The sequence below is a fragment of the Pezoporus occidentalis genome, unplaced genomic scaffold (assembly GCF_034315485.1).
Source record: "Pezoporus occidentalis ecotype Australia unplaced genomic scaffold, CSIRO_AGI_Poc_V1 ctg790, whole genome shotgun sequence".
In the NCBI taxonomy this organism is placed as follows: domain Eukaryota; kingdom Metazoa; phylum Chordata; class Aves; order Psittaciformes; family Psittacidae; genus Pezoporus; species Pezoporus occidentalis.
The window spans coordinates 1-26,022 of record NW_026916148.1 but is presented as its reverse complement, the minus strand read 5'-3'; the positions used below and the strand labels follow the sequence as shown (position 1 = coordinate 26,022).

The following is a 26,022-nucleotide window of genomic DNA, read 5'->3' as shown; positions in this document are numbered from 1 at the left end:
CTCATCCCCCCCCCATCACCCCTTGTGACCCCCATGTCCTCCTGACCCCCCCATCACCCCTTGTGACCCCCATGTCCTCCTGCCCCCCCATCACCCCTTGTGACCCCCATGTCCCCCTGCCCCCCATCACCCCTTGTGACCCCCATGTCCTCCTGACCCCCATCACCCCTTGTGACCCCCACGTCCTCCTGCCCCCCATCACCCCTTGTGATCCCCATGTCCTCCTGCCCCCCCATCACCCCTTGTGACCCCCATGTCCCCCTGCCCCATCACCCCTTGTGACCCCCACGTCCTCCTGACCCCCCATCACCCCTTGTGACCCCCATGTCCCCCTGCCCCCCCATCAGCCCTTGTGACCCCCATGTCCCCCTGCCCCATCACCCCTTGTGACCCCCATATCCTCCTGCCCCCACATCACCCCTTGTGATCCCCATGTCCCCCTGCCCCCCCATCACCCCTTGTGACCCCCATGTCCCCCTGCCCCCCCATCACCCCTTGTGACCCCCATGTCCCCCTGCCCCCCCATCACCCCTTGTGACCCCCATGTCCTCCTGCCCCCCATCACCCCTTGTGACCCCCATGTCCTGACCCCCATCACCCCTTGTGACCCCCACGTCCCCCTGCCCCCCATCACCCCTTGTGACCCCCATGTCCTCCTGCCCCCATCACCCCTTGTGACCCCCACGTCCTCCTGCCCCCCATCACCCCTTGTGACCCCCATGTCCTCCTGCCCCCCCATCCCTCAGTGACCCCCACGTCCTCCTGCCCCCCCATCACCCCTTGTGACCCCCATGTCCTCCTGCCCCCCCATCACCCCTTGTGACCCCCATGTCCTCCTGCCCCCCATCACCCCTTGTGACCCCCATGTCCTCCTGCCCCCATCACCCCTTGTGACCCCCATGTCCTCCTGCCCATCACCCCTTGTGACCCCCATGTCCTCCTGCCCCCCCATCACCCCTTGTGACCCCCATGTCCTCCTGCCCATCACCCCTTGTGACCCCCACGTCCTCCTCTGTCCCCCATCACCCCTTGTGACCCCCATGTCCTCCTGACCCCACATCACCCCTTGTGACCCCCATGTCCTCCTGACCCCACATCACCCCTTGTGACCCCCATGTCCCCCTGCCCCCCCATCACCCCTTGTGACCCCCATGTCCTCCTGCTCCCCCATCACCCCTTGTGACCCCCATGTCCTCCTGTCCCCCATCACCCCTTGTGACCCCCATGTCCCACTCCATACCCCCCCATATCCCAGACCCCCCACGTCCCCCCATCACCCCCAATGACCCCCCCATGACCACCATGGACCCCAAGACCCCCCCAGTGCCCCCCCCCAACTCACCAGGGCTCCCCTTGCCCCCGCGCTGGGTCGCTGAGCTCGGGGGGGTCCTGGGGCCGGGGGGGGGTCCCGGGGGGCCGGGGGGGGGCCCCGTCGCTGGTGGCCGCGGCCCGTTCCAGCCCCCCCAGCTTCCAGTCCCCCCCCGGGGCCACGTAAATGGCCCCGAGCCCCAGCGCGTGGTGAACGAGCCCCGAGGAGCACAGGAACGACAGCGCCGTCTGCGGGACACAAGGGGCGGAGCACCCATAGCGCTGGGACCCATAGGGCTGGGACCCATAGGGCTGGGACCCATAGGGCTGGGACCCATAGGGCTGGGATCCATAGGGAAGGGACCCATAGGGAAGGGACCCGTAGGGAAGGGACCCATAGGGCTGGGATCCATAGAGCTGGGATCCATAGAGCTGGGACCCATAGGGAAGGGACCCATAGGGCTGGGACCCATAGGGAAGGGACCCATAGGGAAGGGACCCATAGGGCTGGGACCCATAGAGCAGGGACTCATAGCGCTGGGATCCATAGGGAAGGGACCCATAGAGCACGGACCCATAGGGCAGGGACCCACAGAACAGGGCACCCATAGAGCAGGGACCCATAGAGCAGAGCACCCATAGGCCAGGGACTCATAGAACAGGCCACCCATAGAGCAGGGCACCCATAGCGCAGGGACCCATAGAGCAGGGCACCCGTAGAGCAGGGCACCCGTAGAGCAGGGGACCCATAGAGCAGGCACCCATAGAGCAGGGACCCATAGAGCAGGACACCGTAAAGCAGGGCACCCATAGAGCAGGGAGCCATAGCGCAGGGCACCCATAGAGCAGAGCACCCATAGCGCAGGGCACCCATAGCGCAGAGCACCCACAGAGCAGGGACCCATAGTGCAGAGCACCCACAGAGCAGAGCACCCATTGCGCAGAGCACCCATAGAGCAGGGCACCCATAGAGCAGAGTACCCATAGCGCAGGGACCCCATAGCGCAGAGCACCCATAGCACAGAGCACCCATAGAGCAGGGCACCCACAGCGCAGAGCACCCATAGAGCAGAGCACCCACAGAGCAGGGCACCCATAGAGCAGGGCACCCATAGCTCAGAGCACCCATAGAGCAGGGCACCCATAGCGCAGAGCACCCATAGCGCAGGGACCCCATAGCGCAGGGCACCCATAGAGCAGAGCACCCATAGAGCAGAGCACCCATAGAGCAGGGACCCATAGCTCAGAGCACCCATAGAGCAGAGCACCCACAGCGCAGGGCACCCACAGCGCAGAGCACCCATAGCGCAGAGCACCCACAGCGCAGGGCACCCATAGAGCAGGGCACCCATAGAGCAGAGCACCCATAGCGCAGGGCACCCACAGCGCAGAGCACCCACAGAGCAGGGCACCCATAGCGCAGAGCACCCACAGCGCAGAGCACCCATAGCGCAGAGCACCCACAGCGCAGGGCACCCACAGCGCAGAGCACCCACAGAGCAGAGCACCCATAGCGCAGGGCACCCACAGCGCAGAGCACCCACAGCGCAGAGCACCCACAGCGCAGAGCACCCATAGCGCAGGGCACCCATAGAGCAGAGCACCCATAGAGCAGAGCACCCATAGAGCAGAGCACCCACAGCACAGAGCACCCATAGCGCAGGGCACCCATAGAGCAGAGCACCCACAGCACAGAGCACCCATAGCGCAGGGCACCCATAGAGCAGAGCACCCATAGAGCAGAGCACCCACAGCACAGAGCACCCATAGCGCAGGGCACCCACAGCGCAGAGCACCCATAGCGCAGGGCACCCATAGCGCAGAGCACCCATAGAGGAGGGCACCCATAGAGCAGGACCCCATAGCGCAGAGCACCCATAGCGCAGAGCACCCACAGTGCAGAGCACCCATAGAGCAGAGCACCCATAGCGCAGGGCACCCATAGCGCAGAGCACCCATAGAGGAGGGCACCCATAGAGCAGGACCCCATAGCGCAGAGCACCCATAGCGCAGAGCACCCACAGCGCAGGGCACCCATAGCACAGAGCACCCATAGCACAGGCACCCACAGCGCAGGGCACCCACAGCGCAGGGCACCCACAGCGCAGGGCACCCACAGCACAGAGCACCCATAGCACAGAGCACCCATAGCACAGAGCACCCATAGCACAGAGCACCCACAGCGCAGGGCACCCACAGCACAGAGCACCCACAGCACAGAGCACCCATAGAGCACAGCACCCACAGCACAGAGCACCCATAGAGCAGAGCACCCACAGCACAGAGCACCCATAGAGCAGAGCACCCACAGCGCAGGGCACCCATAGAGCAGAGCACCCACAGCGCAGAGCACCCATAGAGCAGAGCACCCATAGCGCAGGGCACCCACAGCGCAGGGCACCCATAGAGCAGAGCACCCATAGAGCAGAGCACCCACAGCGCAGGGCACCCACAGCACAGAGCACCCATAGAGCACAGCACCCACAGCACAGAGCACCCATAGAGCAGAGCACCCACAGCACAGAGCACCCATAGAGCAGAGCACCCACAGAGCAGAGCACCCATAGAGCAGAGCACCCATAGAGCAGAGCACCCACAGCACAGAGCACCCATAGAGCAGAGCACCCATAGCGCAGGGCACCCACAGCGCAGGGCACCCATAGAGCAGAGCACCCATAGAGCAGAGCACCCACAGAGCAGAGCACCCACAGAGCAAAGCACCCACAGAGCAGAGCACCCACAGAGCAGAGCACCCATAGCGCAGGGCACCCATAGAGCAGAGCACCCATAGAGCAGAGCACCCACAGCACAGGGCACCCATAGAGCAGAGCACCCATAGCGCAGGGCACCCACAGCGCAGAGCACCCACAGCGCAGAGCACCCATAGAGCAGAGCACCCACAGCACAGAGCACCCATAGAGCAGAGCACCCACAGAGCAGAGCACCCATAGAGCAGAGCACCCATAGAGCAGAGCACCCACAGCACAGAGCACCCATAGAGCAGAGCACCCATAGCGCAGGGCACCCACAGCGCAGGGCACCCACAGAGCAGAGCACCCATAGAGCAGGGCACCCACAGAGCAGGGCACCCATAGAGCAGAGCACCCACAGCGCAGGGCACCCATAGAGCAGAGCACCCACAGCGCAGAGCACCCACAGAGCAGAGCACCCACAGAGCAGAGCACCCATAGCGCAGAGCACCCACAGAGCAGAGCACCCATAGCGCAGAGCACCCATAGCGCAGAGCACCCACAGCGCAGAGCACCCACAGCGCAGAGCACCCACAGCGCAGAGCACCCATAGCGCAGGGCACCCATAGAGCAGAGCACCCACAGCACAGAGCACCCATAGCGCAGAGCAACCACAGCGCAGAGCAACCACAGCGCAGAGCACCCACAGCACAGAGCACCCACAGCACAGAGCACCCATAGCGCAGAGCACCCACAGCGCAGGGCCCCCCCCACTCACCAGGAGCTGGTGCAGGCCCCAGGCCACCTCCTGCTCCCCCATGGCCCCGGTCGGGGGCCGCAGCCGCAGGTGCCTCCGCAGCGGCGTCACCTCCTCGGTCACCAGGTACAGGCTCTGCTCCGTCTGCGGGCGCCGCCGCACCGTCAGCACCCATCGGCACCCACTGGCACCCGCTGGCACCCATTGGCACCCATTGGCACCCACTGGCACCCATCGGCACCCACTGGCACCCATTGGCACCCATCGGCACCCACTGGCACCCATTGGCACCCACTGGCACCCATTGGCACCCATCAGCACCCCTTGGCACCCATCGGCACCCACTGGCACCCATCGGCACCCACTGACACCCATTGGCACCCACTGGCACCCATCGGCACCCACTGGCACCCATTGGCACCCACTGGCACCCATCGGCACCCATCAGCACCCCTTGGCACCCATCGGCACCCACTGACACCCATCGGCACCCACTGGCACCCACTGGCACCCATTGGCACCCACTGGCACCGTCAGCACCCATTGGCACCCACTGGCACCCACCGGCACCCATTGGCACCCATTGGCACCCACTGGCACCCATTGGCACCCATTGGCACCCACTGGCACCCACTGGCACCCATCGGCACCCACTGGCACCCATCGGCACCCACTGGCACCCACTGGCACCCATCAGCACCCATTGGCACCCTCACCTCCAGGCTGTCCAGGTACCCCAGCACGTTGGGGTGCCTCAGGGTGCGCAGGCGCTTCAGGGCCGCCCGGGCCAGGGCCGTGGCAGCCGCGTCCCCCGGGACCAGGCTGTGGCAGAACACCGAGACCGGGGCCCCGTCCGCCTGCGGGGATGGGGCTGTGGGGTAAGGGGATGGGGGACATGGGGGGACATGGGGATGGGGAGGACATGGGGGGGACAGGGAGGAGGTGGGGATGGGGGGACATGGGAACAGGGGGCACATGGTGGGGACAGGGGGGACGCGGGGATGGGGGACATGGGGGGACATGGGGACAGGGGGGACATGGGGGGGACATGGGGGGGACATGGGGACATGGGGATGGGGGGGACATGGGGGGGACATGGGGGGGACATGGGGGGGACATGGGGGGGACATGGGGGGGGGGGGGACATGGGGGGGACATGGGGGATAGGGGGCACATGGGGGGGGGGACATGGGGGATGGGGGGACATGGGGGGGACATGGGAACAGGGGCCACATGGGGATGGGGGGACATGGGGGGGACAGGGGGGACATGGGGGGGACAGGGAGGACATGGGGATGGGGGGACATGGGAACGGGGGGCACATGGTGGGGACAGGGGGGACACGGGGATGGGGGGACATGGAGTACATGGGGGGAACAGGGGGGACATGGGGGGACATGGGGGGAACAGGGGGGATGTGGGGATGGGGGGGACATGGGGATGGGGGGGACATGGGACATGGGGGTCACGGGGGACATGGGGATGGGGGGACATGGGGGGACACGGGGATGGGGACATCGTGATGGGGGAGACATGGGGGGGGGGGACACGGGGGTGGGGGATACGGGGATGAGGGGGACAAGGGGATGGGGGGGACACGGGGGGGACGGGGGGACATGGGGATGGGGGGACATGGGAATGGGGGGGACACGGGGATGGGGGATACGGGGATGAGGGGGACAAGGGGATGGGGGGACCCGGTGATGGGGCCGAGCACCCGGGGGGCACCGCCGGGCCCTGGGTGACGCCGCTCCCCGAGCCCCCCCCTCACCTTCCGCCGTCCCCGCAGCAGCCGCCAGAGCGGGGCCGGGTCCGGGTCGGGGTCGGGGTCGGGGTCCGGGTCCGGGTCCGGTCCGGGCTGTCCCAGCTCGAAGGGGAAGTCCCGGACCGGGTCCCTGGAGAAGAGCCACATGGCGGGGGGCGGCGGGACCGGGGCGGGAGAGGCCGGGACCGGGACCGGGACCGGGGCCGGGCCCGGAGGAAACGGCAGCGGCTCCGGGCGGGAGGATCCGGTGACGGACCAGGGGGCGTGGCGTGAGGGAAGGGGCGGGGTCATAGGCGGGGAGGAGGGCGGTGATTGGGGGAGGCGGGGAAGGGGGCGTGGCCACAGAAGGGGGATGCGCGTGAACCGCCGCGGGGGGGGTGGAGGAGAAGGGGCGGGGCCTGTGGGCGAGGGGCGGGGCCTTAGCGTAACCAGGGACGCTGCGAGTGGGGGGCGTGGCCAGGGTGTGGCTTGAAAGGGGGCGTGGCCCGGAAGCGACACGCGGCAGGGGCGGGTGGTGACGTCACCACCAGGCTGGCGAAAACCTGCTAGTGACGTCACAGGAAACGGGCGGGGACGCTGTGACGTCACAAACCCCTCCCCGCCCAATAGACACAACACGAAACCGGTCAAGCCTCAGCCGTTTATTGGTCACCGGGGCGGAGGGGGGCGGGCACACGCTCCTGTCGCGACATGAGGCACCCGTTGCATGGGCTCTGTCGCGACTCTGCTCACCAGGCACGCGCTGGGCTCCCGCCGGCCAACGGAGGCCTCACAGCACCACGACCCTTGTCACAACATGAGGTCCCTGTCGCGACATGGGCGCAGCCCCTGCCCCTGTATCGTGAAGGACCCAGAGCAAAGTGGGGCTCTGTGGGCGTGGAGAGAGGGGATACTGCAGTAAGGGGTCCCTGTGACCCTACTGCAATATGGGGTCACTGCTGCCCCCTATCATGATATGGGGTCCCTGTCATGACAGGGAGTCCTTACTGCAGTATGGGGTCACTGCTGCCCCCTATCATGATATGGGGTCCCTGTCATGACAGAGAGTCCTTACTGCAGTATGGGGTCCCTGCTGCCCCCTATCAGGGATGCCCCAAAGCAACATGAGAGGTCCAGAGAGGGAAAGGAGCTACTGCAGTAAGGGGTCCCTGTCGTGATAAGGGGGAGTCCATCACACTATGGGGTCCCTGTCACGACAAGGGGGGGTCCATCACACTATACAATCCCTATCGTGATAAGGGAGAGTCCATCACACTATGGGGTCCCTGTCATGATAAAGGGGAGCCCATCACACTATGGGGTACCTGTCATGATAAGGGGGAGCCCATCACACTATGGGGTCCCTGTCGTGATAAGGGGGAGCCCATCACACTATGGGGTCCCTGTCACAGTTAGGGGGGTGTACATCACACTATGGGGTCCCTGTCGTGATAAGGGGGGGTCCATCACACTATACAATCCCTATCGTGATAAGGGAGAGTCCATCACACTATGGGGTCCCTGTCGTGATAAGGGGGAGCCCATCACATTATGGGGTCCCTGTCACCATAAGGGGGCATCCATCACACTGTGGGGTTAGTCACAATAAGGGGGGGTCCCTCACACTATGGTGCCCTGTCGCGATAAGGGGGGGTGTCACCCCTATCCATGTATCATAGCTGCCCCAAAGCAACACAGAGAGATGGGGGGGGGTCCTACAGTAAGGGGCTTCCTGTTACGCCACGGGGCTCTTCTTGTGCCACGGGGTTCCTGTTGCGCCATGGGGGGCTCCCGTTGCGCCATGGGGGGCTCCTGTCGCGCCATGGGGCTCCCGTTGCGCCATGGGGCTCCTGCCGCGCCATGGGGGGCTCCTGTCGTGCCATGGGGCTCCTGCCGCGCCATGGGGGGCTCCTGTCGTGCCATGGGGCTCCTGTCGCGCCATGAGGCTCCTGTCGCGCCATGGGGCTCCTGTCGTGCCATGGGGCTCCTGTCGTGCCATGGGGCTCCTGTCGCGCCATGGGGCTCTTGTTGTGCCATGGGGCTCCTGTCGTGCCATGGGGCTCCTGTTGCGCCATGAGGCTCCTGTCGCGCCATGGGGCTCTTGTCGTGCCATGGGGCTCCTGTCGTGCCATGGGGCTCCTGTCGCGCCATGGAGCTCCTGTCACGCCATGGGGGGCTCCTGTCACGCCATGGGGCTCCTGTCGCGCCATGGGGGGCTCCTGTCACGCCATGGGGGGCTCCTGTCACGCCATGGGGGGGCTCCTGTCACGCCATGGGGCTCCTGTCGCGCCATGGGGGGCTCCTGTCACGCCATGGGGGGCTCCTGTCACGCCATGGGGGGGCTCCTGTCGTGCCAAGCAGCGGGTGCCGCAGGGGGTCGAACCCTGCCCCGGGCGCAGCTCCGGGGGTGCCACCACCGGCGCCTTTTGCTTTTTTTTTTGGGGTCATTTTGGGGCTTTTTGGGGGGGCGGAGGCGAAAAAGCAAAACCTGAGACAACGCTGGGGGGGTTCTCTCAGGAAAAGAAAAAACCTCCGGGGGGGGAGGGGCGGGGGCGGGGCAGCCCCTCCCCCACAGGGGGGTGCTGGGTGGGGAGACCCCAAAACACCCCAAAAATGTGCGATTTTGGGGACAAAACCCTACAATCAATGCAACAGCCCCCAGGGGAACGGCGCCAAAACCGGGGGGGGTTAAAACAGCTTTTAACTGGAAAAAGGAGGATTTGGGAGGAAAATGGGGTGAGAAATGGGGATTTTGGGTCAGGATCACAGTCCCCTGGTGCAAAATGGGATCAGAAAGTGGGGGTTTGGGTCAGAATCGTGCTCCCCTCAGTCCCAAAACGGGGTTAGAAATGGGGATTTGGGGTCAAGGTCACGCGCCCCCATCGCAAAACAGGCACGGGAAAGGGGGGGGGGGGGGCAGGGCAGGGGTCCCTTCCCCAGGCGCAAAATGGGCTCAGAAAGAGGAATTTTGGGTCAGGCGCAAAAAAGGCTCCTTTAGGGAGAGGTTGGGGTCGCGCTCCCATTGCAGAAATGGGCTCAGAAAGCAGGATTTTGGGTCAGAGCTGTGCTCCCTTGGCCACAGCAGGCTCAGAACAAGGTGGGGGGGGGGGGGGTGTCCCCAGGTACTTACTCACTCGCTCACCTCCTGCCTGGTGTTTTGGGGGCATTTTCTAGTTTTTAGCCATTTTTGGGAGCCAATTGTCCATTTTGGGGCCAATCGAGGCTGTTTTGACACAAAGACTGCTTGGGGGGGGGGGGGGGGGGGGGGGGGATGACAACAACAGCACCAGGAACAACAGCGGGACCAAGCAGAGCCTCTGAGCTCCTCCCTACCCAAAACCTCTGCGGCTCCTCAACTCCTAGCGCTTTTGAGGGAAAAAACTGGGAAAACAGTTAAAAAGAGCCTCCCCCCTCCCCTTTCCAAGCAACACGCAGCGGGTTTTCGGGGGGGAAAAGCCACATTTTAGTTCAATCTCCCTCCAATAGGGCCCTTTGGGGGGGGGGGGTGTTTGTTGTTAAATCTGTGGCTTTTGGGGAGGGGGGAAGTGGAATTTGGGGAGAAAAGCAGCAATTCCCATCGCGTCCCAGTGCGGAATGGCTCATTTTTAGGGGGGAAAGCAGCAAAAATACCCTTTTTTGGTGCTATTTTTTCTGCCTACGTGCTCCTGAAGACCCTTTTAGGGGCTTTTTTGCCCCAGTGTGGCTGTTGGCAGCTGTGAATCCTCAACAATGGAATGGGGGGGGCTCTGGAAAAAACACCCACAAGACACAACCCCCACCCCCAGCCCCGTTTTGGGGGTTAAAGCAGCAAAACCCGCTCCAGTTTTACCCATTTCAGCCCAATTCCCATCGTTTCTCCGTGCTGGAACGGGGGGGAGGGGGTGGGATATTGGGGGGGGGGGGGGTGAAGGGGGCAAACATGCCACGAGGTGCATGGGGAAGGGGCAGTGATCCCACCAATGGCACAACCGAGTCCCGCCCCCCCCCCATGCCACCGAAAACGGCCGAAAACGCCCCAAAACCCCCAAATCCACACCCAGAAATAGACGTCAAAAAAAGCCAGTTTTGTGCCTCCCCCCCCCACATTTCCACCGCTGTTTTGGGGGGGTTTACGTTAGGTTTTCCTATGGGAAGCTCCTGGGAATACTCGGGATGAAAGTCCTCATTTTCCAGCTCCGTTTTGGGGGGGGGAAAGGGGGGGTTCTTCAAGCTGCCTCCCAGCACAGCATCTGTGGAAAGGCTGGGAACAGGCCCCCCAACACCCCCCTCCCCCCCCCAAAATCCCAACGGCAACACCCAAAACCCTCCCAATTCAACCCAAACTCTTACTTCAGCCCGGCTTCCGTGGTATCAAATCGCTGCCTTTAGCCCCATGGGCGCTGGGGAAAGCTCCCGTTTTGGGTGCAGACTGGCCTTTTTGGGCAAATCCTGGCCCTTGGAATCACGGTTTTTGCTTTGCTTGGCATTTTTCTCACCATTATCTGCCTTTTTCCTGTGTTTTTCCTGCATTTTTCCTGCGTTTTTCCTGAATTTTTCCTTTTTTTTTTCCTGTTTTCCTGCATCTTGGCTGCTTCTCTGAGGGTGGAAAAACACTCGAGACACCCCCCTATCCCTCCCCCAGAAAACAAACCACCATTTCCCCCCTTTCCTCCCCCTTTTCCAGAGCCTTTTGTCCGTCCGTCCCTCCCTCACATCACCACTTTTGGGAGCAAAGAGAAGGATTTTGGAGCACTTACTCTGCGGCGCCGGCGGGACCTAAGCCCGGAGCTTGGGGACGCTGGAGATGTGTTGGGGGGGGAATTTTCCCATTTCTTGGGAGTTTTATGGCAAAAAGAGGGGGGGGGCGGGCGCGGAGCAGCGCCTGCGGTGCCTGCAATGACAAGAGCCCCCCAGCGCCCACCAAACCCCCCCCCGACCCCCCCCTCCCCAAATGGGGCCAGGCCTCACCGGCTGCGGCTCCTGCTCCAGCCCCACAAGCTCCGGCTCCTCTTGGCTTCAATGCCTCAAACCTTCCGGGGCGCTTCCCGGCCCCCTCGCCTCGCTCTACCCTGGTCCCGCCGGCGCCGCTGCCTCCATTGGAGCGCTCCCGTTTTTCCTCTCCTTCCTCTTCTACCGCCTTCGCCCATCTCCTCTCTTCCCTCCATCGCTCCCGTGCCTCGGTCTCGTCCTTCCTCCTGCTCTGCCTTCACCAAATCCCAGCGGCTCCTCTCTCATTCCTGGCGGTTTTCCCCAAGCTTCTCCAATTTCCATTTTTCCTCCCCATTTTTTATTTTTTTCCTATTTTCTCTTCTCTTGGTTTTTCTCAATGGTTTAGATTTTTTTCTATTTTTTTCTCAATTTTCGATTTTTTTTTCCAATTTGCTTTCTCAATTTTCATTTATTTTTCCTCTTCTCGATTAATTTCTATTTTCTTTTTTCAATTTTCTGTAGTTTGATTCCATTTTTTCCGCTATTTTCTTTTTTCTCAATTTTTATAGATTTTTCTATTTATCTCATTTTTCTATTTTTTTCCTGTCTTTTTCTCTATTTCTTGTTCTTTTTTTCTCTTATTTCTTGTTTTTTTCTCTACTTCTCAAAGTTTTTTCTCTATTTCTTGTCCTTTTCTCTATTTATTTCTTGTTTTTTTCTCTATTTCTTGCTTTTTTCTCTGTTCTTTCTTCTCTATTTGTTTTTCTCTATTTCTTGTTTCTCTATTTTTCTTGTATCTCTATTTGTTTTTATTATTTCTTGTTTTTCTCTCTTTCTTGTTTTTCTCTATTTGTTATTTCTTGTTTCTCTATTGTTTTTCTCTGTTTCTCTATTTCTTGTTTTTCTCTATTTCTCTATTTGTTTTTCTCTATTATTTCTTGTTTCTTTTGTTATTTCTTGTTTCTCTGTTTTTCTCTATTATTTCTTGTTTCTCTATTTCTTGTTTTTCTCTATTTCTTGTTCTTTTCTCTATTTGTTCTTTTCTTTCTCCTCTCTTTTCTGTTCCTATTCGCTTTGTTCTTCTCCTTTTCCTCCGCCATCTCCACGGGCTCCTTTCCCCTCGAGTCCTTCCTGCCCTGAGCCCAGCCTCGGGAGCGCTCCTGCTCCATCGCCCCTCACCGCCCGTCCGGAGCTTCAAAACACAAAGGAAGCCGCTTTAGGAGCCCCGGCGCAGGCACTAAAGCAGCCTCAGGAGCTGCTCCAAGAACGGAACCACTTTAGGAGCGGTCCGAAAGCGAAGAAAGCGCTTTAGGAGCTGCAGCCAAGGAGGAATCTGCTTTAGGAGCCATTCCTCCCTTGTACAGGGGGCTCCGGCTTTCCTAACGCAGCCCTTTAAGGGCTGGCGAAAGAACCCAGCTCCTCCGGTGCCAAGAGCAGAGCCCGAAAGGCTCCGGTATTAAAGAGAGCCGCGATCCCATTGAAAACCGGCTTTAAGAGCTTCGGTTCTCAACTCAAAGGGTTTCAAGAGCTGCTCGTTCCCAAAGCAAAGCGGATTGGGGCGTTCGGTGCATTAAGAAGCCCCCAGCTCGCGCGTGGCTTTTCTAACGCCATATTCTATCAAAAAACCGAAGAAAACGGCTTTAAGAGCCTTTTTTTCTTCAAATAAAGCCGCTTTAAGAGCGTTTTGCTTCAAATAACGTCGCTTTAAAAGCCTTTTTTCTTTAAATAAAGCCGCTTTAAGAGCGTTTTGCTTTAAGAGCATTTTCGCGTGAAATAACGCCGCTTTAAGCCCCCTTTTCTAATGTAAGGCCGCTTTAAGAGCGTTTTGGCCCCAAAAAAAGCCAATTTTAAAGGCAAAAAAGAGCAGCTCCGCGAGCCGGAATCGCCTCGGCACAAGCACTAATGGCGACTGGGGCCGCTCCCTCCCCGCGCCCGTTTATATAGAGCCGCGGCACGCCCACGCCACCGCAGCCGCTTCCGCGGAGGGGGAGGAAAAAAAATAGTCCCTGTAATCACCAAATAACCCCGATAAAAGCAAAAACCGCGTTATTTTTTCCGGGTCTTTTTTTACTCCTTTCTCGCCCTTTTCATCCTCCATCAGCCCCGCGCGGTTCGAGCGCCGAACTGGTTCGTTTTAGCCCCATTTTAGGGCTCCATTCTGATGGGGGGGAGGGGGAAGATCTGGAGCATTCTCGTCCTTTCTCGCCTGATTTTGACCCTTTTCGCTCTCGCTGCAGCGTGCGGCTCCTTTTGTCCTAAACGGGGGGGGGGGGAAACGGTGCTTGAAGAGCACCCAGACCCCAAAATCCCCTTCTTTTTGCCCATTTCCAACCCCCCGTTTGTTACCGTTCCCCAAAACACCTTTTTCGCCTTATTTTCTCTGCCCCCCCCCGGCACTTTGAGGCCCTGCTGAGTCATGGCCCCACTACCCCCATTTCACCCACCTGCACCTCGGTTACGTCCCTTTCGTGCTGCTTTTACCCCTTTCGGGCTGGTTTTAGGGCTTCCAACCCCAAATTCAGCCTCACGATTCCTTCACTGGCTGCGGCGAGGCCAAACTTCACATTTTCTGTGCGGGAAGAGCCCGTAAAGCCGGTTTTTACCCCAAAGCTGGGCTCGGAGGGGGGCATTTGAAGGTATTTCCCATAGAAAAAGGAACCTGGTTTCACCAAAACCTCACTTTTCCAGAAAGCAAAGGCAGAAAAAGGGGGATGTTTGGTGGATTTATTGACGGATTGAACCACAAAAGCACAAAAACCTGTAAAAATGACCCCAAAATGGCCCCCGGCAGTGATTTCAGGTGCAAATAAGCCCTTTCAGGCTTCAAATCCCCGCTTTTTGCCCCAAACATTCCCTCGGAGCCTCACTTGGGGGGCGGGGGGTGTTCTCCACCGCTTCCCAAAGCATTTTGGGGTGACCCCCCCCCAATTCCCCAGCGTTTGGCCTCCAGAAAGCGCCGTTTCGTGGGGAAAACGACCCATTTTGAGCGGGTTTTTACCCCAAAAACCGCCTCAACGGGGATCCCTTGGGGGGTGCTCCATGGGGGCTGCGTTCCCCCCCCAGTAACAGCCCCATAACAGATATTAACCCCCCATAACAGCCCCATAACCGATATTAACCCCCCCATAACAGATATTAACCCCCCCATAACAGCCCCATAACCGATATTAACCCCCCATAACAGCCCCATAACTGATATTAACCCCAATAACAGCCCCATAACAGATATTAACCCCCCCATAACAGCCCCATAACCGATATTAACCCCCCATAACGGATATTAACCACCCCATAACAGCCCCATAACCGATATTAACCCCCCATAACAGCCCCATAACTGATATTAACCCCCCATAACCGATATTAACCCCCCATAACTGATATTAACCACCCCATAACCCCCCCATAACCGATATTAAACCCCCTTAACACCCCCATAACCGATATTAACCCCCATAATCGATATTAACCCCCATAACAGATATTAACCCCCATAACCCCCCCATAACCAATATTAACCCCCCATAGCAGATATTAACCCCCATAACCGATATTAATCCCAACAGCCCCATAACCGATATTAACCCCCATAACCGATATTAACCCCCCATAACAGATATTAACCCCCCATAACCCCCCCATAACCGATATTAACCCCCCATAACGGATATTAACCCCCCATAACAGCCCCATAACCGATATTACCCCCCCATAACGGATATTAACCACCCCATAACCCCCCCATAACCGATATTAACCCCCCATAACCGATATTAGCCCCCCCCCAACAGCCCCATAACAGATATTAACCCCCCATAACCGATATTAACCCCCATAACCTCCCTATAACCGATATTAACCCCCCCATAACCCCCCCATTAACTTTAACCGGTTTTAACTCCCATTTAGCACCGACCCCCCCCCGCGGAGGGATACGCGGCGGCGCGCAGGCGCACTGCGGCCCCATTCCCTCAGCGCTGCCGCAGGGGCGGGCGCCATCGCGATCGTTCCGTCCCTTCCCAGCCCGAAGCGGGGGTGGACGCGGATTCAACCGCTCCCCGGGAGCGGGACAGGGGGAAAATGGAGGAAAAATGGAGAAAAAACCTGGTTTTTGGCGTGATTTTACCTCAGGAAATGGCGGAACGGGGGCAGGAAGAGGCGTCAAAATGGCGGCCGCGGCACCCCAAAATGGCGCCGCTCGGGCAAAGCGCGGCGCCAGGGCAGAAACACCCCCAAATAAACCCCATTTAATGGCTTTTTAACCCATAAATGATTTATTTCCAACACAGACCCGAAGCGGTGTTTCCCCATAGGAGCCTTTCCCTGAGGTAAAGTGGGGGGGGAGCTTCCTTTCCTCCCTCCCAACCCCGCTGTTTCCCCCCATTCCTCGTTGTTAAAGGAAGATTTCGGTGCTGCTCACACTTAAAACATCCCTTTTCAAACACAAACTTCCCCAAATCAAGGGGTTTTTCCCTTAAACCACCCCCGGGGCTGAGGTGGTTTTGCTGCCGGGGGGGGGGGCTGCGTTTGTACGGTGAAAAAGGAGCTTTTTGGTTCAAAGCAGCTCCTGGAGGCGGGGAGGGAGGGGAAAAGGGGTAAATAATGAAATAAAGGAATTAATGAAGGGGGTAAATAATGGATTAAGTAATGAAGGCGTTAAATATTGAGGTAGAAGGGTTAAATAGTGGTTAATGAAGTAAAAGGGTTAAATAAGGGTTAAATAATGGGGTTAAATATTGGAGTAAAAGGGTTGAGTAGTGAAGGGGTTAAGTAAAGTAAAAGGATTAAATAAGGGTTAATGAAGTAAAAGGGTTAACGGAGGGGTTAAATATTGAAGTCAAAGGGCTAAATAATGAAGCAAAGGGGTTAAATATTGCAGTAAAAGGGTTAAATAGTGGTTAATGAAGTAAAAGGATTAAATAATGAAGGGCTTAAATGGTTAAATAATGAAGTAAAAAGATTAATGAAGGCGTTAAATATTGAAGTAAAAGGGCTAAATAATGAAGCAAAGGGGTTAAATAATGAAGTAAACGGGTTAAATAATGAAGCAAAGGGGTTAAATATTGAACTAAAAGGGCTAAGTAATGAAGTAAAAGGGTTAAATAACGACTCAAAGCGGTTAAATACTGAAGTAAAAGGGTTAAATACTGAAGTAAAAGGGTTAAATACTGAAGTAAAAGGGTTAAATACTGAAGTAAAAGGGTTAAATACTGAAATAAAAGGGTTAAATAACGACTCAGAGCGGTTAAATACTGAAGTAAAAGGGTTAAATAACGACTCAAAGCGGTTAAATACTGAAGGAAAAGGGTTAAATACTGAAGTAAAAGGGTTAAATACTGAAGTAAAAGCGTTAAATAACGACTCAAAGCGGTTAAATACTGAAGTAAAAGGGTTAAAGAACGACTCAGAGCGGTTAAATACTGAAGTAAAAGCGTTAAATACTGAAGTAAAAGGGTTAAATACTGAAGTAAAAGGGTTAAAGAACGACTCAAAGCTGTTAAATACTGAAGTAAAAGGGTTAAATACTGAAGTAAAAGGGTTAAATACTGAAGTAAAAGCGTTAAATAACGACTCAAAGCGGTTAAATACTGAAGTAAAAGGGTTAAAGAACGACTCAGAGCGGTTAAATACTGAAGTAAAAGGGTTAAATACTGAAATAAAAGGGTTAAATAACGACTCAGAGCGGTTAAATACTGAAGTAAAAGGGTTAAATACTGAAGTAAAAGGGTTAAATACTGAAGTAAAGGGGTTAAATACTGAAGTAAAAGGGTTAAATACTGAAGTAAACGGGTTAAATACTGAAGTTAAAGGGTTAAATACTGAAGTAAAAGCGTTAAATACTGAAGTAAAAGGGTTAAATAACGATTCAAAGCGGTTAAATACTGAAGTAAAAGGGTTAAATACTGAAGTAAAGGGGTTAAATACTGAAGTTAAAGGGTTAAATACTGAAGTAAAGGGGTTAAATACTGAAGTAAAAGGGTTAAATACTGAAGTAAAGGGGTTAAATACTGAAGTAAAAGGGTTAAATAACGATTCAAAGCGGTTAAATACTGAAGTTAAAGGGTTAAATACTGAAGTAAAGGGGTTAAATACTGAAGTAAAGGGGTTAAATACTGAAGTAAAGGGGTTAAATACTGAAGTAAAAGGGTTAAATACTGAAGTAAAGGGGTTAAATACTGAAGTTAACGGGGTTTTGGGGTGTTTTCCACCAGGTGCAGCGCCCGGCAGAGGAGGAGATGTCCCCGGCCCAGCAGGATTTGCCCCAGAGCACCACGAGGCGCGGGTGAGGAGCGCGGGTGCCCTCGGTCCCTTCACGGCGCAGCGGCCCCGAAATGAACCCAAACCGCCCGGATTTAGCCCCAAATTGTGCTCGATGGCGACATCCACGATCCTTTATTGGGGTACGGGGTTGAGGGGGGGGGGGTCAGCCCTGCTCCGCCACGGCGCTGTAGGAGCCCCCCCTGCTGAAGAACGAGGCCGAGCGCCGGGGGGGCTTCACCCTCCGCAGCTCCTGCCCTGGGGGGGGGGGGAGAGGGGAAAATGGGGGGGGGTCAGAGCGATCCCGGGCCCCCCCCCCCCCCAATTCGGGACCCCCCCCCCCCAGTGACCCCCCCCCCCGCGCACCCTCCTGGACGTAGTCGATGGTCGCCAAGCGCTGCAGGCGCGGCCGCGAGGGGGCGCCCCGCGTCGGGGCTTCGGGGGCGGGGCTTTCCGAGGGCGGGGCTTGGTCCCGGGGCGGGCCCTGCGCCGGCTCTGGCCCCGCCCCTCCCAGCTCGATGCAGCACTCGATGAGGGCGCTCATCAGCTCCGCCTGGCGGCGTGGTCAGCACGTGGGGAGCGCTGCAGCTGCTCCCCAGGGCCCCATAACCAAAACACAGTGCCCCATAACCAAAACACAGTGCCCCATAACCACCACACAGTGCCCCATAACCAGCCCCAGTGCCCCATAACCACCACACAGTGCCCCATAACCGAAACACAGTGCCCCATAACCAAAACACAGTGCCCCATAACCACCACACAGTGCCCCATAACCACCCCCCAGTGCCCCATAACCAAAACACAGTGCCCCATAACCAAAACACAGTGCCCCATAACCACCCCCAGTGCCCCATAACCAAAACACAGTGCCCCATAACCACCACACAGTGCCCCATAACCAAAACACAGTGCCCCATAACCACCTCCAGTGCTCCATAACCACCACACAGTGCCCCATAACCACCTCCAGTGCTCCATAACCACCACACAGTGCCCCATAACCACCACACAGTGCCCCATAACCAGCCCCAGTGCCCCACAACCACCCCACAGTGCCCCACAACCACCCCCAGTGCCCCATAACCACCACACAGTGCCCCATAACCAGCCCCAGTGCCCCACAACCACCCCACAGTGCCCCACAACCACCACACAGTGCCCCATAACCAAAACACAGTGCCCCATAACCACCTCCAGTGCTCCATAACCACCACACAGTGCCCCATAACCAAAACACAGTGCCCCATAACCACCACACAGTGACCCACAACCAAAACACAGTGCCACATAACCACCACACAGGGCCCCATAACCAAAACACAGTGCCCCATAACCACCTCCAGTGCTCCATAACCACCACACAGTGACCCATAACCAAAACACCGTGCCCCATAACCACCTCCAGTGCCCCATAACCACCCCCCAGTGCCCCATAACCAAAACACAGTGCCCCATAACCACCCCTAGTGCCCCATAACCAGCCCAAGTGCCCCACAACCACCCCACAGTGCCCCACAACCACCCCCAGTGCCCCATAACCACCACACAGTGCCCCATAACCACCCCCAGTGCCCCATAACCACCACACAGTGCCCCATAACCACCATACAGTGACCGCATAACCACCTCCAGGGCTCCATAACCACCACACAGTGACCCATAACCACCCCCAGTGCCCCATAACCACCACACAGTGACCCCACAACCACCTCCAGTGCCCCATAACCACCCCCCAGTGCCCCACAACCACCACAGTGCCCTATAACCACCACACAGTGACCCCACAACCACATCCAGTGCTCCATAACCACCACACAGTGCCCCATAACCACACAGTGCCCTATAACCATCCCCCAGTGCCCCATAACCACCACAGTGACCCCACAACCACCCCCCAGTGACCCATAACTACCAGTGCCCCACAACCACCTCCAGTGCCCCATAACCACCCCTCAGTGCCCCATAACCACACCCCAGTGACCCACAGGCACCCCCAGTGCCTATAACCGCCCCCCTCTGCCCCATAACCACCCTCCTTTGCCCCACAACCAACCTCCACTCCCCATAGCCACCACACAGTGCCCCAGAACCACCCCCCTTTGCCTCACAACCACCCCGGTGCCCCATAACCACCCTCACTGCCCCCCAAGCACTGTACCTGTGGGGAGAACACCCGCAGCAGCCGGTTCACGGGGGCTCCCTCGTGGTCCCCATCAAACTCCAGCCAGAGCTGGGGGGGCCCCGTGGCCTCGTCCCCCTCCTGCCCCACGGCCTCGTCCCCCTCCTGCCCCACGGCGCCCACCAGCTCCCAGCACAGCTCGGGGTAGGTCAGCGTCAGCAGCACGTGCTGAGGGGCAGGGGGGAGTCAGCCCCATGGCTGCCCCACAGCCTCCTCCCCCTGCCCCACAGCTGCCCCACAGCCTCCTCCACATGTCCCATGGCGTCTCATCACAACTGCCCCCGCGACAGCCCCAGTCCCCATCCTGCCCCATAGACCCCCCCTGGACTTGATACTGCCCCATAGACCATACTGTGGGCCTGAACCTGCCCCATGAACACCACTCCATCCCCAGTCCTGCCCCACAGACCCTGCTGTGAGGCTGATCCTGTGCAACAGACCCCACTATGGCCCCAGTCCTGCCCCACAGACCCCACTGTGAGGCTGATCCTGCCCATAGACTCTGCTGTGAGCTAGATCCTGCCCCATAGACACCCCCCCATGGCCCCAATCCTGCCCCATAGACTACCCCGTGGCCCCAATCCTGCCCCATAGACTCCCCCGTGGCCCCAATCCTGCCCCATAGACCCCCCCGTGGCCCCAATCCTGCCCCATAGCCCCTCCCGTGGCCCCAATCCTGTCCCATAGACTCCCCCATGGCCCCAATCCTGCCCCATAGCCCCCCCCGTGGCCCCAATCCTGCCCCATAGACTCCCCCGTGGCCCCAATCCTGCCCCATAGACCCCCCCGTGGCCCCAATCCTGCCCCATAGCCCCCCCCCCGTGGTCCCAATCCTGCCCCATAGACTCCCCCGTGGCCCCAATCCTGCCCCACAGCCCCCCCCGTGGCCCCAATCCTGCCCCATAGACCCCCCCATGGCCCCAATCCTGCCCCACGGAGCCCCCCGTGGCCCCAATCCTGCCCCATAGACTCCCCCGTGGCCCCAATCCTGCCCCATAGACTCCCCCGTGGCCCCAATCCTGCCCCACAGCCCCCCCCGTGGCCCCAATCCTGCCCCACGGACCCCCCATACCTTCTCCCGGGGGTCGATGATGGTGACCCCCTCCAGCCCCACAGCAACAGTTACGGGTCGCAGCCCCCCCCGGCCCAGCAGCCCCCCGGAGGGACGCTCGATGGCTCCCGGGAAGAAGGCGCAGCTGGGGAGCGACACAGGGGGGGTCCTGGGTCCCCTCCGCCCCCCCCCAGCTGCACTTGGGGGGTGCAGGAATGGGAGGCACTGGGGGGCCCTGGGTGGCTCTTGAGGTCCTGGGGGGGGGTGGTGGGATCCCATAGGGGGTATGGGGGGTCCCATAGGGGTGGGGGGTCCCATAGGGGTGTCCTATAGGGGTCTCCCATTGGGTGTCCCATAGGATAACTCATGGGGGATGTCCCACTTGGGTGTCCCATTGTGGGGGTGTCCCATAGGGGTGTCCTATTGGAGTATCCCATGGGGGTGCCCCATAGGGATCTCCCACTGGGGGGTCTCACTGGGGAGCCCCATAGGGGTCTTCCATAGGGGTCTCCATTGGGTCTCCCATAGGGTCTCCCCTTGTGTCTCCCCTTGGGGTCTCCCATTGGGTCTCCCATGGGGTCTCCCATAGGGGTCTCCCATAGGGTCTCCCCTTGTGTCTCCCATAGGGTCTCCCATTGGGTGTCTCATTGGGGTCTCCCATAGGGTCTCCCATTGGGGTCTCCCCTTGTGTCTCCCATAGGGTCTCCCATTGGGGTCTCTCATAGGGGTCTCCCCTTGTGTCTCCCATGGGGTCTCCCATAGGGGTCTCCCTGTGTGTCTCCCATAGGGGTGTCCCATAGGGGTCTCCCCTTGTGTCTCCCCCTGTGTCTCCCCTTGTGTCTCCCATGGGGTCTCCCCTTGTGTCTCCCATTGGGTCTCCCACTGGGTCTCCCCTTGTGTCTCCCATTGGGGTCTCCCCCTGTGTCTCCCATTGTGTCTCCCATAGGGTCTCCCATTGGGTGTCTCATTGGGGTCTCCCATAGGGGTCTCCCCTGTGTCTCCCATTGGGGTCTCATTGGGGTCTCCCCTTGTGTCTCCCATGGGGTCTCCCCTGTGCCTCCCATAGGATCTCCCATAGGGGTCTCCCCCTGTGTCACCCATTGGGGTCTCCCCTTGTGTCTCCCTTTGACTCTCCCATAGGTGTCTCCCATAGGTGTCTCCCATAGGGGTCTCCCCTTGTGTCTCCCATAGGGGTCTCCCCTGTGTCTCCCATGGGGTCTCCCCTGTGTCTCCCATGGCGGTCTCCCCTGTGTCTCCCCTTGTGTCTCCCATAGGATCTCCCATAGGGGTCTCATTGGGGTCCCATTGGGGCCCCCCCTGTCCCCCCGTGCCCCTCACCCGTAGCCGGGCAGGTCGTGGCAGCTCCTCAGGAAGCCCCGGTGCAGCTCCGCCGGGGGGGCTCCGGGCCCGGGGGTGCGGGCGAAGGCCTCGAGCAGCCGCTGCTCGGGGGGGGGCTCCCGGGGGCCGCGGCGGACGAGCGCCCCCCAGAGCCCCCCCCAGCCCCGCGGCGCCGCCCGCGGCAGCAGCTCCGGCAGCAGCGGCCTGGGGGGGGCCCCGTGGGTCACTATGGGTCGTTGTACGTCCCGATGGTTGCTATGGGTCTCTACGTGTTTCTGTGGGTCTCTATGGGTCCCTATGGGTCCCTATGGGTCGCTGGGTCTTTATGTGTGTCTGTGGTCTCTATGGGTCTCTATGGGTCTCTGATCTCTATGGTCTCTATGGGTCTCTGGGTCTTTATGTGTGTCTGTGGTCTCTATGGGTCTCATCTCTGTGTCTATGGTCTCTATGGGTCTCTATGTGTGGCTGTGGTCTCTATGGGTCTCTATGGGCCTCTGGGTCTCTATGTGTGTCTATGGTCTCTATGGGTTTCTATGGGTCTCATCTCTGTGTGTGTCTATGGTCTCTGTGGGTCTCTATGGGTCTCTGATCTCTATGGTCCTCTGGGTCTCTATGTGTGTCTATGGTCTCTATGCCTCTCTATGGGTCTCTATGTGGGTCTATGCGTCTCTATGATTTCTATGGGTCTCATCTCTATGTGTTCTACAGTCTCTATGGGTCTCTATAGGTCCCTATGGGTTTCTGGGTCTTTATGTGTGTCTGTGGTCTCTATGGGTCTCATCTCTGTGTGTGTCTATGGTTGCTATGGGTCTCTATGGGTCTCTGGGTCTTTATGTGTGTCTGTGGTCTCTATGGGTCTCTATGGGTCTCTATGGGTCTCTATGGGTCTATGGTCTCTACAGGCCTCTGGGTCTCTATGGGTCTCTGATCTCTATGGTCTCTATGGGCCTCTGGGTCTCAATGATCTCTATGGGTCTCATCTCTATGTGTTCTACAGTCTCTATGGGTCCCTATGGGTCTCTGGGTCTTTATGTGTGTCTATGGTCTCTATGGGTCTCTATGGGTCTCTGTGTCTCTGTGTCTATGGTCTCTACAGGTCCCTATAGGTCTCTATGGGTCCCTGTGGGTCCCTATGGGTCCCTATGGGTCCCGGTGTCCCCACGCCCCCCGTACCTGATGGTTCGCGCCGTGTGCAGCCCCGGCTGGAAGGGGCCCAGGCGCAGGCGGCAGCTCAGGGCCCCCAGAGCCAGGGCCTGGGGGGGGTCCAGCGGGAGGCGCCCCCCCAGCACCTGCCCCCGCGCGTCCTCGTAGAGCAGCCGCAGCAGCGCCTCCGACTGCACCTGAGACCCACAGGGACCCACACATCACCCCACGGCGCCCCACGGTGACCCATAGTGACCCATAGCGACCCACACATCACCCCACAGCGCCCCACAGTGACCCATAGCGACCCACACATCACCCCACAGCGCCCCACAGCGCCCCACGGTGACCCATAGCAACCCACACATCACCCCACGGTGACCCATAGCGACCCACACATCACCCCACGGCGCCCCACGGTGACCCATAGCAACCCACACATCACCCCACAGCGCCCCACAGTGACCCATAGCAACCCACACATCACCCCACAGGGACCCATGGTGACCCATAGCGACCCACACATCACCCCACAGCGCCCCACGGTGACCCATAGCGACCCACACATCACCCCACAGCGCCCCACGGTGACCCATAGCAACCCACACATCACCCCACAGCGCCCCACGGTGACCCATAGCGACCCACACATCACCCCACAGGGACCCATGGTGACCCAGAGCGACCCACACATCACCCCACGGCGCCCCATGGTGACCCATAGCAACCCACACATCACCCCACAGTGTGACCCACACATCACCCCACAGTGTGACCCCCACATCACCCCACAGTGACCCACACATCACCCCACAGTGTGAGCCCCACATCACCCCACAGTGACCCACACATCACCCCCCAGTGTGGCCCACACATCCCACACATCACCCCCCAGTGTGACCCACACATCACCCCACAGTGTGAGCCCCACATCACCCCACAGCGTGACCCCACATCACCCCACAGTGACCCACACATCACCCCACAGTGTAACCCACACATCACCCCACAGTGTGACCCACACATCACCCCACAGTGTGACCCCCACATCACCCCACAGTGACCCCCACATCACCCCACAGTGTGAGCCCCACATCACCCCACAGTGTGACCCACACATCACCCCCCAGTGTGACCCACACATCACCCCACAGTGTGACCCCACATGACCCACACATCACCCCACAGTGTGACCCACACATCACCCCACAGTGTGACCCCCACATCACCCCACAGTGTGACCCACACATCACCCCACAGTGACCCACACATCACCCCCCAGTGTGACCCACACATCACCCCACAGTGACCCCCACATCACCCCACAGTGACCCACACATCACCCCACAGTGTGACCCACACATCACCCCACAGTATGACCCACACATCACCCCACAGTGTGACCCACACATCACCCCACAGTGTGACCCACACATCACCCCACAGTGACCCACACATCACCCCACAGTGTGAGCCCCACATCACCCCACAGTGGCCCACACATCACCCCACAGTGTGAGCCCCACATCACCCCACAGTATGACCCACACATCACCCCCCAGTGTGACCCACACATCACCCCACAGTGTGACCCCACATCACCCCACAGTGACCCACACATCACCCCACAGTGTGACCCCCACATCACCCCCCAGTGACCCACACATCACCTCACAGTGTGACCCCCACATCACCCCACAGTGACCCACACATCACCCTAGTGACCCCCACATCACCCCCCAGTGTGACCCACACATCACCCCCCAGTGTGACCCACACATCACCCCCCAGTGACCCACACATCACCCCACAGTGTGACCCACACATCACCCCACAGTGACCCACACATGCTCCCGTGCCCTCCTCCCCCCCAGCCCCACACCTCCAGCTCCCTGCTCTTGGGGAAGAACACGTTCCTGCGCAGCTGCAGACACGGCTCGTCTGGGGGGGGCAGGGGTGAGCCTGGGGGCACCAACAGGGACCCCCCCATCTGCCCCATAACCCCCCCATAGCTGCCCCCAATGACCCCAGTGCCCCCCATAACCCCCCCATAGCTGCCCCCCATCTGCCCCATAACCCCCTCATAGCTGCCCCCCAATGACCCCAGTGCCCCCATAACCCCCCCATAGCTGCCCCCCAATGACCCCAGTGCCCCCCATAACCCCCCCATAGCTGCCCCCCATCTGCCCCATAACCCCCCCATAGCTGCCCCCCAATGACCCCAGTGCCCCCCATAACCCCCCCATAGCTGCCCCCAATGACCCCAGTGCCCCCCCATAACCCCCCCGTAGCTGCCCCCAATGACCCCACTGCTCCCCATACCCCCCCCATCTGCCCCATAACCCCCCCATAGCTGCCCCTAATGACCCCAGTGCCCCCCATAACCCCCCCATAGCTGCCCCCAATGACCCCAGTGCCCCCCATAACCCCCCCATAGCTGCCCCCAATGACCCCAGTGCCCCCCATAACCCCCCCATAGCTGCCCCCAATGACCCCAGTGCCCCCATAACCCCCCCATAGCTGCCCCCAATGACCCCAGTGCCCCCATAACCCCCCCATAGCTGCCCCCAATGACCCCAGTGCCCCCATAACCCCCCCATAGCTGCCCCCAATGACCCCAGTGCCCCCATAACCCCCCATAGC

General features: G+C 59.2%; 2 protein-coding genes across 2 annotated transcripts; both read right to left on the bottom strand.

Annotated features, from left to right (window-relative positions):
* Positions 1 to 1,332: 1,332 nt before the first annotated feature.
* SCYL1 (SCY1 like pseudokinase 1) lies at positions 1,333 to 6,684 on the bottom strand. Its single transcript, XM_062602871.1, has 4 exons — positions 6,527 to 6,684; positions 5,472 to 5,612; positions 4,777 to 4,899; positions 1,333 to 1,557 (listed from the first exon to the last, which is right to left on the bottom strand). The coding sequence occupies exons 1-4, from the start codon at positions 6,665 to 6,667 to the stop codon at positions 1,339 to 1,341; spliced, it is 624 nt and encodes a 207-aa protein (XP_062458855.1). The 5' UTR covers positions 6,668 to 6,684; the 3' UTR covers positions 1,333 to 1,338.
* Positions 6,685 to 17,827: 11,143 nt separating this feature from the next.
* Positions 17,828 to 25,369, bottom strand: FRMD8 (FERM domain containing 8). The gene is made up of 7 exons (XM_062602869.1): positions 25,262 to 25,369; positions 23,410 to 23,576; positions 22,237 to 22,440; positions 20,920 to 21,043; positions 19,827 to 20,015; positions 18,032 to 18,218; positions 17,828 to 17,923 (listed from the first exon to the last, which is right to left on the bottom strand). The coding sequence occupies exons 1-7, from the start codon at positions 25,367 to 25,369 to the stop codon at positions 17,832 to 17,834; spliced, it is 1,071 nt and encodes a 356-aa protein (XP_062458853.1). The 3' UTR covers positions 17,828 to 17,831.
* Positions 25,370 to 26,022: the final 653 nt, after the last annotated feature.